The sequence below is a fragment of the Cyprinodon variegatus genome, unplaced genomic scaffold (assembly GCF_000732505.1).
Source record: "Cyprinodon variegatus isolate N-32 unplaced genomic scaffold, C_variegatus-1.0 Scaffold434, whole genome shotgun sequence".
NCBI lineage: Eukaryota > Metazoa > Chordata > Actinopteri > Cyprinodontiformes > Cyprinodontidae > Cyprinodon > Cyprinodon variegatus.
In genome coordinates, this window is record NW_015150887.1 from 86,631 (window position 1) to 99,237 (window position 12,607).

The following is a 12,607-nucleotide window of genomic DNA, read 5'->3' on the forward strand; positions in this document are numbered from 1 at the left end:
ACAGAACAAACAACTATTCACACACACACTCACGCCTAAGGAGAATTTAGAGAAGCCAATTGACCTAACAGTCATCTTTTTGGACTGTGGAAGGAAGCCGGAGTACCCGGAGAGAACCCATGCATGCTCATGCATGCTCAGGGAGAACATGCAAACTCCACGCAGAAATACCCCGGGTCTGGAATCGGACCTTTAACCTCGCTGCAAGGCAGCAGTGCTAAACACTGCGCCACTGAGCAGCCCACTTTTATGCACTGTGTATACAAAAAGTCTAAGTCAATGCAGCTGCTGTTCTTTGTAAGTACCTTGAGATGTAACATAAAAAAAAATTAAAACAGAAACTAAATTTCTTCTAGGAATTTTGAGTCCTTAAACTTCATCCACTGTTTAACATAAATCATTGTTCCTAAACTGCTTCTGACCTCCATTGCTTAAGGGAACCTTGTCAGCCATTGTATTATGAGACAGCGTGTCTGTTCTCGCTTCAAGTGTCAGTTTACAGGCGACCAACAGAAGAACGGAGAAAAGCTGCTTGCTGGGAGAAACAGTTTGTTTTAGGCCTTTGCAACATTGTGTCCTTACAGATGAGTTCTTTCTGCTGAGCAGGCTTTTATTATAATATTGGGAACTTGTCAAACTTGCCACAAAATAATTTTTCTTTTTTGAGTGATCTCAAAGTGATCTTTAAGCTAATGCCACAGCTAAACAACAGAACAAATGGTAGCAGCAGATAAAAGATTTTAAATATGTTTCAGTCAAATGTAAGAAAATACTTGTTTATTATTGTAGAGGACCTTTTTTCCGTTTCCATTTTTGATCAGTTAATAATAAAACAGTGAAGTAAGAATCAACTTTTGCCAAATATTTTACAGAACCCACAAAATAATTTTATAATATAGTAATATTTTCTAACTCGTGGCTCTCATTTGAACTTATTTGCACTGGAAAAACGATCTAGAAATAAGTTAAAATGTTTTAAATTACCGGTATTTACCCTTAATTTGAGTAGGTAAATAAGATAGTTTGCAAATGGAATGAGTATTTTTACTCTTAAAATATGATATTTAGATAACATGCACTTGAAATAAGACAATGCAATTGTGTTTTCCTATTTTAAGTGTAAATTGTCTTGTTCAATTGGCAAGGTGTCTCTTTTACCTCCTCAATCCAAGAACAAAAGCACTTATTTTAAGAAAAAAGGACTTATCTAGATTTCAATTTTTTTCTAGTGTGTCAGTGACTGAACTGCTGTGGTATTGTTGCTTCCTGCTGTTCTTTCTCACCCTTTATAAACTCTGTCATCTATCTGTTCACACTGTTGACACTACAAGCTCATTTACATCCAGCTGTGCTCTGGCCTCTTTAACCTTTTACAATATTGTTGGTAACGGCAACGTGCAAAGGGTGATACTGGGTACTAGGTACTAGGTGAAGCAAAGCAAAATAATATCGTGCAGTGCAGACTGTTAATGTCTTTTGACCTTTCCAAATATTAATTTTTGTAAATTGAATTAATATCATTGACATTGAAATTGGCTTTAAGCACCCCCCCCCCCCCCTCTCTTTTTTTTTTTACTCTTTGATGTATGCAAATCAAGCAATGTGCTTCTCTACCTTTTTTCTGACATGTTTGAACTATAAATTTTCACCGGTTGTAAAACTGTAAAAAAAATATATATGTTAAGTTGATTTGGACTCTCTTTGATTAACTGATTTTGTACTCCTGTATCTATGAATATATGTTATGTTTATATATGTTGATCCCAATATAAATACGTTATTTATGCCTTTTGATAATAGATACAAGTTAGCTGTAGTGCTAATTCTGGCATATTTATATTGATGCTTTGAGTTGACATGTTGATAAATGTGCATTGTCCTTATTCAAATAAATAAATAAACAGATAAATAAAAATAAAATGTATGTAAATCGAAAAATGTATACCTGCATTTATTTTTCTAAATGTTAGATTTATATCTGAATATATATCTTCACTCTAAATCTCAAATCTCTTGGTATCACCAAATGTAGACTTTGGTCCAAGATCAATAAGCTTAATATCAAAGAAAAGAAAGAGAAATAGATGAAGATAAATTAAGTACAGCTCGACTCATTTAATTTCAGCTCGACTTCATTTAATAATTATCCTTTTTTTCCAGACTCACTGCTCAGAGGAGTATTGAGGATGCTGAAGAGGTGGAACGGGAACGTCGCCGAAAAGCTCGAGAATCTTTACGCCGAAGGAACAGCGGCTCAACACCCGAAGACTCATCTCCAGAGAATGAGGCACCAGAGGAGAGGAACATGTGAGTACGCATAAGGACTGTCCTCATCTTCAGCTTTTTAATGAAACTAGAAATGGGTTTTTCTTCAATTTTGCTGGATAAATAAGACTTGATTGCAGACTTTCCAGACTTCCTTACTTACTTTATGTCCTTGTTGTAGGGTTTTTTTTTTTACACATTAGAAATAATCAGTTAATTAATTATTAAAATACAACTTTAAAATATTATTATGATCTAGTCTTGACCAAAAAATAAATAAATGTATCATTAAGTACAAAATTCCAACATGCACTGAAATGAATTCCTTTCCTGTTTGCTTTGCACATAAATGTTTGATGCCTTTACAGCTGGATTACTCTAGACCTGATCTGAGTTTTCTGTTTGAGTAAAAGAATTTTGATGGCAGTTGGTTTGGTGTTCAAACTATTATTGTGACCTTAACAATAAATACAAATTATCTTATTACTATTGTAGTAATTGTCAAACTTGTCTTGTAACAACATATCCCACTATACATAACAATAAGGAACATAACCATAAGTTTCTCCCGATGCTTTCCTTTCAAAAGAAGTTCTTTACCTGCAGTTATGAAGTCTATATTTCATCACTATCATAATTCCGAGGTGCTTGGGTCTTGATTTTATTTACCGTAAACATTCCTACTACCTGTTTCTAATTTTCCTATTTAGGTCTTGTTTTCTTGCATTTTAGCTTTTTATTATTTATTTTTCCAATAATTTCCCTTCTTTGTTTTTACACTTTTTAGTGCTTAATACTGTTAATCCTCTGCTGGGAGACAAGGTTGAATCAAAGCAGACATCTGTGACATTATTTTGCATTGACCCATGTTAGCTTATTTGCCTTCTTTCACTGATGACATAAGGACAGAAAACATCACTGAGAGAAGCAGGAAACGATTTCCCTTCAAATCCCCATCCTGTGATGATCTGATGTTGAACCCAAGGCTGTTTTGTCATTACAAAGCATGCAGAGAATGTCTCCAAGGTAAAGGATCACCATGCCTCAGTCTGTGGTGTGGAAGCAGACTTGTAATTAAGGCCTTTAAATTATTGCTTTCCACTCTAACACCTCGTCCATCTCATCTGTGTCTCAGCTAGTCTGAGGCTGTGATTCAACATTAAGTCACTTCCAGAACTTTTGACTAGATGCAGCAGCGCTCCCTTTCAAATAAACATTTTAGGGAAGTTAAAGGATTTAGTAGTTTTGTAGCAGTTTATCACTCAGATCTTTTTTCTAGTGCATTACCTGGAATGCCCTCTGATGCAGAAGATCTTTTCCTTCCTAAACAATCACCTCAAGGACTGCTTTGTAAGCGGTTTTCCAGACACTAAAATAGAATCTCTAGTGTTTGTTTAGGGTTGTTATCTTAACCATGATCAGGCAGTGAGTTGGGGTTCCAATGGGTGATCAAGAGTTCTAATCATTTGTGGAATGCTGAGTGAATTCCTTCTGCCATCTCCCAGAGACACATAACACTGTTAACAGCACGCTGGGGGGAAACTCAAAGAGACAAGTCTGATTAAAAGTGGAAATCATACACAGTACAAAAAAAAGAGAGGAAACTTAAATAGCCATTTATTCATTTTAATCTAAACTATTTTACAGAAATGCATTTAAAAGATAACTTACTCTGATTTAATGGGTACAAAACTCTGCACCAAATGTTGAATTGGAGCAGGTCGGAAAGTTCTCAGAAGCTAACATTAAAAACTTTTAGTCATTATAACATCATTCTGACATATCTGGGGAAATACTTATTTAATTTATTTTGATCTAGATTTTAACTGTAAACAGCTTCAGTAAGAAACTGGAGGTCTGTGTACCATTATTCTCCATCTGGGTCAGCATATCCCAGCAGCAGCAGCTTCTTCAGCCAACTCTCCCCTCTTCTTCCTCCTCATCTTTATCATTTCTACATTCTTATCAATTTGAGCATGCTCTGGTTTAAATTGAAAAGGTTAAATGTTACTCATTGTTGTTTTGGCTTGGCAGAGCTAGCGCAACAAGACCAAGCATATGCAGTTTACCCAGAATGCCTTGCAGCAAAAAGAACGTGGTGGAGATCTGTGGGACAATACTTTTTAAAAATGTATTACAACTAAACAGCTGACAGTATTTTAATTACGCTATATTTTCATGGAATTGTTTTTTTTTTTCACAAATAAAGGTAATTGCTACAACCAACCGTGGATATTTTTAAAAGAAAACTTTTGATGTTTGTTTACCTACTAAAAATATGTTTTTTTTACCATTAATTTGCTCAATATTGATCATACCATACAACTAATTCACACAGAAACACCAAACACAGAGTAAATCTTCTTTAATTGTTTAATCAATAAAGTCAGGCCTCCATAATCGGTTCCTCGAAATGTAATCATCCTGCACCTTTGAAACCCAATCCGTCAATGAAAGGGAACTCTGCAGAAAACTAACTCACTTCCTGACTATACTGTAGATGTCTCTCAGATGTTCTAGCAGCCAAAAGGAGACATTTACAACAAGCTTTGCTTGGTGAATTAAACACAATTAAATAGTCATCATTTATGGCTGCGATTTAAGTTTATAAATACTTATTTGAAAGGTACATGATAATAAGTATGTCACCCAAATACTACAGTTAAAACAGTCTTGTCTCTATCTTCAGATATGAATTAAAACCCAGCGGTTTTCCATCTCTTGAGGAAGATGAGGGCTTTAGTGACTGGACTCAGCGCAAAGAGAAACAAAGACTGCAGCATCTTCAGGAGCTGAGCCTCAACGGCAAAGAGGAGGAAGCTGACGAAAATGTCTTTATAAAGAATAATGTAGTCAAAAAGCCTCCAGAGCCTTCCGTGCCTTACAACCGATTCCAAAGACGTGAGCAGGAGGAAAGTGACATCATCAGAGCAAAGGTGGAGAGCAAGAAAGAACAAGAGGAAGAGGCCAGGAGAAGGAAAGAGAAGGAAGTTTTTCCAAGAACAGTAAAGGAGATTCAAAGGCCAAATACAGAGGTAAGGCTTTTTTTAAATATAAAATACAGCAGCATTTTATACATTCATTTCAATTTAGATCCTGTTGATACATCCCCTTTAATAACAACAATGATGTCACCAGATTGACTCACAAAGGGGTAAAAAGAAAGCAATTCACAAAACATTAATCAAAAAATTAAAACGGACAATAAAGGGAGATTTCCGTGATAAAGTGTGAAAAATCATGCCCTAACAGAAGTAATAGAACTAAGATTAAATTAAAAACCAATGTTGAAAAGAATCCTGTAAAGTATGGGTTGTATGAATGCCGGGGTTTTTTATTCCAGAAACTAGGGAGTGACTGTAAAAGCCCTGTCTATCCCTGCAGTGCTTTAATTAGGCCTTCCACTTTACCAAGAGCATTTGGACAGACCTTCTCATTGCTACATTTTAGTCAGTTTGGGAGATCGGCTAAATAACTGAGTGCAAACCATGTTAATATCCTAAATCCTCCAGTGCCTGCTACAAGACATCCAGCAGAGTTCTTAATGAACTGCAGGTGAAGGAGAGACAATTGGTAACATTGATTTGTGGAGCTCATTAGATTTATTTATTTTTGTTGTTTTTTAGTTGATTTTTGGCAACAACAGCAAAATAAAATCACAGAAAAGAGATTTTTTTCATTAACAGCTGAAGATGCTAAATAAAATGGCAGCAAAAGAAAGTGGCAAAGTGAGGAAAATGGGTCAGTATATAGCTGCCTAAACCTTTCTTAGTACAGCTACAGACGGAGATAAGGGTTGCAAAATGTCAAATATCATCATGATGATGATATTTGACATTTTGCTACCTTTAACTCTTGAAGAAATATTGTCTTAGATTCTAAAACACAATTTTTGGAAGAGTTAAATTATTAAAAACATTGATTCTCAATACTTGCTTAAGTACCCCAAATGAGCACCATGATCTGAAGGTCGACATCCATTCTCTCATGAGATCACAAAACCATCACCAGTTCTACATTTTCTTCAATTTTATATAATATGCAGTTCATAAAGCATTTTACATTTTTTAAGTTCATAAAAATGTATTACAGCACAGGCAAGTGGGCTTAAAGCTCTTTTTTTTTCTTTCCAAATCCTAAGATTTATGACATTTCTAGTTTAGCAAAGAAAATTAGGATGCATAGTCAGACATTACGTGTCTTTAGGCAAATTACTTTTCTTCCCTCTTTGCATCCATGAGTTATCTCCAAGTACTCTGGCTTTGTCCAACAGTTGAAAACCTGTCTGCTAGATTGTTTGCTGTCTCTAAATTGATCATTGTAAGGGTTTTTGTGCATGTTTGTTTGACCTTCATGTCTCATTGTTACCCTGTGATGAATTGGAAACCTGTCCAGAGGCACCAGTTGCCCATCATCCCTTAAAGTTAAGTGGGCATCAACAATGAATAACTTGTTGGATGGATTATTTCCAGAAAATTCAACTCATTCGAGTTATATCATTCAGAAACATAAAGAGAAGTGGAAAATAAAATGGACAATGTAAATTCATTCATCTTCATATTAATATACTGAAGAATGTTAAGCAGACAACATTTCCTTAATCATACTCCCATGAAAGAAAATCTATTTTTTGGCAAACAGGCAGTGGAAAAGAAAGAAGCTAGAGTGTCCTACACATCGAAGGTTTTCCTTTGCCAAGAACCAAAACACAGGAGCCCCAGGAGTGTCACTACCAGTAAGGAAGTTACATCATCTGAGAATCAAATGAACAGATCCAGCAGGTGAGTGGTGTGAATTAGAAAATAATCTAAACAAATTCCAGTTTATCTATCCAGCATCTGAAAGAAACAGATGTTTCCTTTTCAAGCATGAGCAAAGCAGAACAATCTGCTAATATCATCACTCTGTTCATCTACTGATTAATTTTGTATTTACGTCAAAAATCAGTAAAAATGTAAGACTATTTTATTAATACAAATGTCATATTCAGGAAATAAATGCAAGGGTTTATAAAAAAGTCCCATGTGGTGTTTCATTGTCCAGAACCTAAATCAAGGTAATCTTTTCCTGTATGCAGAAAAACTGCAGAGTCAGAGGAAGCAAAGCCCTTCCTGGAAGCTGAGCAGCGACTGGAGAAAATCCGTCAGAGCTTGCAAGAAAAGGAAAGTCAGGAGCTGGAGCAAATAAGACACAGACAGATAGAGGCCGAGCAGGAGCTGGAGGAGCTGAAGAAGAGGAGGGAGGAGAGGCGCAGAGCTCGTGCAGAGGAGGAGCGCAAAAGGGAGGAAGAGGAGAGGCAACAGCTGGCTCTAGAGGAGGTGCTCATCCTTTTTCTCCAAAAGCAAAACTTTTTGAACTAAGGACTAGTTTACACAGATGATATGTAGGTACACTCAAAGGCTGTCATATGAGAGAATAGAACTATAGAATAGAACAGCATAGAATAGATTACAATAAAATAGAACAGGATTGTAAAGAATAGAACAGATAGAATAAAATAGAAAAGATAAAATAGAATAGAACAGAACAGAATAGAATAGAATATAATATAATAGAATAGAGCAGAACAGAATAGAATTGAATAGAACCGAACAGAACAGAATATAATAGAATACGTTATTGTACAGCAATGGGGAAAACTCTAATGTATGAGAGACAAAAAGAAAAATAGAAGCAACAATATACTAGTAGAATTTTCCAAAAATAAATAAAGTAATTACAAAAAGGACATGCACATATTAAACTGAATAAATGTGCAACATAGTGAGGCAACTGGTGAGCCATACAATTTGCATATCTAACCATAGTTGAGAAAAGAACAATCATTTACAAAAAAAAAAAAAAAGAAAAAAGTGTACAAATCATGGCATGGGTGCAAAAACACCTAGAAGGCTTCTTTATAACATTGATGGTTAGAAAGATCAAACAGCTACAGTAAGGAAAGATCTGTGATAAACCTTGTTTGCATGTTTAGGTTGCAGAATCATTCACTGAATTCATTTTCTAAAAGGGAAGATATTTTTTTCTGCAGCCCTTCTGTGTCCCACTGCCTTCACTGACTCAGTGGGACATCCTTGAACAAAGGTGGACTTTATTATGAGTTTTTCTTTCATGGTGAATAGCTGCTGGAGCAGCAGTGTTATGCCTCCAGCCCTGTTTATTATTCAGGTGGATATCAAGGTATTTATCAAAGGAGGGTCGAGTAACCCAGAAATTGATTACATATTGGTACTCAAGTAAAAGTAAAAAGTGGCAGATCAAGAAATCATTAGATAAGAGTAAATCGGCACAAGAAAAAAGAACACACATACATGAACATAAACAAAAATAACAGAGATAAGAGTTCTTCATTTTTTAAATATGCATTGAGATAGTTAACTTCAGTTTGCTGTTAGTTTTTTAAGGTCTGAAATGATCCATTTGGAATTTGTAGGCCTTCTGTACCAAACTGTTAGTAACTGTTAGTAATCAGGAACACTGCTTGATTTAAAATAACCCTTTTCGCACTACTACAACCTGCTATTTTGTCTTTTACACAACAAATTAAAATGATCTTTATGGTCCACTCGGAAATGACTTTTTTTCAGGAAGGTTATTTGCCCTTTTGGACATAAATAAAGATTGTTCTGATTCAGCGTAAACATGTTGATGCTCCTTTTTATTAATGTTTTAATAAACCAACTTAAACAGGTTTTTATTCTTTACGGAACAAACATGATAAGGGAAGTTTAAAGAGACAGAAAAAAAAAAATTGACATGATTTAAAATTTTTAGTTTAACATCATGGGAAATGTGAGTTTGGAGAAGAGTGATCATGATGGAATTTTATCATATACTATACTTTATAGTATAATAAAGTGTTTTTGGCCTTCTATGCAGGAGGAAAGAAGAAAGATGAAGGAAGATATGGATAAGAGGAGAATGGAGGCAGCAGAAAGGATGAAGACTCTGAGTACATCCAGCACAGATGGAGAGGAAGTGTTTAGTCCCATTACTCCCAAAGTTTCAACACCAAAGGTATCTAAAAAAAAAGCACGCAGTATATCCCGACAACTCCCGATAGATTACATTCAGCATTTGTCTAAACAGCCTGCCAGGGTTATGTGGTTGCTGAATCATGCAACATTTCAATAGCTATAAACATTTAAAGACTTTTCTTTTCAATCTGTAATCAAGATACAGCTGCAAAAGCAAAATCTCATAAAAGATAATATCTAACGTATCATCCTGGTTTTCAGACTGTTTGTTCAATTAGAAATTGCAAATATATCTGAAAACTGTGAAAAACATTTTGGACAAAGTTATCTTTTCTCAGGGATAAAAGAAAACAAAAGCTGAAATGATGCAACTGGATAAGCCATTGATAATAATATATTTTGAATTCTTTGTTATTTCTGTTAAATTTCTTAGATAATTATTCAGAATAATGTTTGAGATACACTAAGCTAACTTTTTGTAAAATAAAAGACAAAAATACAGAAGCGTTTTATCCAATATCACAGTTAATCAAATATTAACAACAAATCCATAGAGAAACTTCATACCACATTCTTATTTAATGTTTAACAGACTTTTATGAGATACATTTGAATGAAGAATTTCCAAGCTAACCTGGAACTGTATATATTTTCCACAGCTGACGGTTTCAGTCATGTTGCTGTTGTAAGTTTGCATGTGTGTTTGTGTGACTTTAGCATGACCTGGCTGCACCTTAACACCTCTTGATGTTGTCTTTGTCAACAGTAAGGTTCTATGAACAGATGTGTATAACATGCTGCATGTGTGTGTCGCACATTTTCCCACCGAGTTTTTGGATAAAAAGAAAACACAGATGTCACAGGAGAGAGAATGGACTCACTGACAAATGGGTGGAAACTTTCAGGTTCATTTGCACAAACCTTTAGGGTTTTATGGTATACAATGGAAATACCATATATCTTGGAAGGTGTAAATGTATGGAGTGAATTTTGTTTCAACTTTGTTGGAGGCAATTAATATATTTTCTAAATGGATATTTAAAAACACTGCAATCTGAAGCATTCCAAGACTTCTTAATTAAAAAAAAATGGTTTTGGAGATAACTTTTCTGTTTTCTCAGATTTTCTTTTTCAAATGATTTGTATTCTTTTATTACTTATCCTTTCTTTTTTTCCTGACTAAGTTTTACAAATAACATTCTTTTCAAATTGCATTTTTCGGATCACATTCTCTTTCTTTCGAAGGTCCAAAATTGCTCTGGATGGGGAAGAATATCTACTGAAAATAAGATAATTTCACATCATAATACAACTTTTTCATTAAATCAGATGATATGATGCATTTTAGTGCTTTAAATTTAGTGAAAATATGATGAAGTAATGGGGGTCTTACTCGAGTATAGTTTTCAGACAGTCAGCCCTCCTCTGGGTGGACTTAAAAAAAATCATGTCAAAAAACTGAAAAGCAAAAAATACCCCCGAAAAACAGATTAACAATAGTCCTACAAAAAGGCTACCACAATAAATGAAAAGGACTGTTGAAAAAATAAAAGGAAATAAACAATAAGTAAAAAAAAAATACTTTTTAGAATATAGAAGAATTTTCGTTATTTAATTGTTTTTAATCTTTTGTGAATTTTGAATTACAAAACATGTTTTGTGTTTGCAATAATGGAACAATATTCACTCCATAAGAGCGCGTAGAACTGTAAATGTTAGGAAAAACCTTCTTAGTTTCTAAGTCAGTTGATCCAGATTCAGAAGGTAATCACATTGCTCCGGTGTGGAAATACTAAAGAGAACCTTATGCATCAGACAGCAAAGATTTATTCTGAAATATTTCCAATTGGAATAGTTGATTAGCATTATCTAAGTGAGAAAGACATAAAAGTTGGTAGAATTGCATTTAACTGAAAGGATGGACATATAATGACAAGAATTAATTTTTTTTTTTTTTTTTTTTAGAGATTTCCAATATATAAGTGCATCAGCTTGTGTATTTTTGTTTTAACACAAAATGGATGCTGAGGAGATTTTTGCCACACCCTCTGAAATTTGCCAATATTTTCTTAGTCTTTTATTTGCTTTTTCCCTTTATGTTCAACACTGTCAGGTTTAGGCCTTCAAGAAGCTAAATTATTTGCCAGGAGAAATGGAACAACACTCAAATTACAGTAGGGCTTTGCAGTGCTTTTTCTGCTAAAGCCTAAATGTTTCTTGCTGGATGATAAAGCAATATGTTAACAGTCAATTATTTTAAAAATGTAACACTACATTTAAATTTGGTTTTGTTTTATTCAGCCAAACAACATGGGAGGGTTTTTGCAAAGTTGTTTGAGCCCTCAGTTGCTCACTGGTCTGTTTGAGATCAACCAAGCTTCAACTAAGTAAATGGAGCCACTACTTTCCAGTATTTATTAGTGTTTCTGTTGCCTTATATTTATCGTAACAGACTCACCATAAACTGATCTTCTACACTGGTATGAGGTGGATGATATAGCCCACTAATCCTTTCACTGTTTGCTTCATCGCTTTAATGATGTAAAAAAAAGGATTTATATTAACTGCAAGCTTTTTCGAAAACTGTTTACTCCAGGAAAGGATATTTTTACTCATTACCTCAACTAAACTTTAGCAAAGTCCATCAGGCACAAAAAAAAAAAAATAAAAAATTGGACTTAAAAACAGCATGTATGATGCAAACCTTTTTACAATCTATAATGTTTGTGCTTGAATTGCTTCAGTGACCTAAAGTGTAATTACTATGTAACTGCTGTTAATATAATGATCTTATATTGGGGGATGGCATTTTGAGTATAGGAGTATACTCAAAATGTCTTGTCAACTAGCTGATATACTTTTTCATGCACAAATCTAAGTCAGAGAACTTTTTATAAAGCTAATTTTTTAAAACCCTTCTTTTTTAGATTGCAGAGAGAACCAATTCCCTGAACCGTTCACTAAAGAAAAGGTAACCATGTTTAGATATTTTTATTTTGAGAATTTTCCTTTCAACTCAAGTTGTTCATAGCTTTAAAGGCAGAGGAATAAAAAAAATTCTGCCTAAGGGTCATTTGCGGCCCTTATTTTATGTAGTCCAGAGACACAACTAAAGAATGGTACAGAATTAGCAAGAGCGCTCAGACCGCTTTGTAAAATAGATGTCTTAGACAATTTCTGGGATTTAAGTTCACTTTTACCAAAAATAAACTAGTGAAAACATTAATTCATTTATTTACTGTTTTGGTTTTAACTGTGATTGACTCATTGAAGCTTTTGCATTTAGTGACCTCTAAGTTGTACTTTTTTAATTTTTTGACTGTTAATCTAACCTGAGTTGCATTAATCTTTTTTTCTTTAAATGT

General features: G+C 34.3%; 1 protein-coding gene across 1 annotated transcript in view; it reads left to right on the plus strand.

Moving 5' to 3' along the window:
- The window catches only part of LOC107093598 (non-muscle caldesmon-like), a 36,279-nt gene that overhangs the window by 8,189 nt on the left and 15,483 nt on the right, over positions 1 to 12,607 (plus strand). Inside the window, exons 2-7 of the mRNA XM_015388762.1 lie at positions 2,161 to 2,307; positions 4,955 to 5,300; positions 6,907 to 7,046; positions 7,343 to 7,583; positions 9,145 to 9,282; positions 12,170 to 12,213. Coding sequence (XP_015244248.1) covers positions 2,161 to 2,307; positions 4,955 to 5,300; positions 6,907 to 7,046; positions 7,343 to 7,583; positions 9,145 to 9,282; positions 12,170 to 12,213 — 1,056 coding nt within the window. The remainder of the gene's footprint in view (positions 1 to 2,160; positions 2,308 to 4,954; positions 5,301 to 6,906; positions 7,047 to 7,342; positions 7,584 to 9,144; positions 9,283 to 12,169; positions 12,214 to 12,607) is intronic.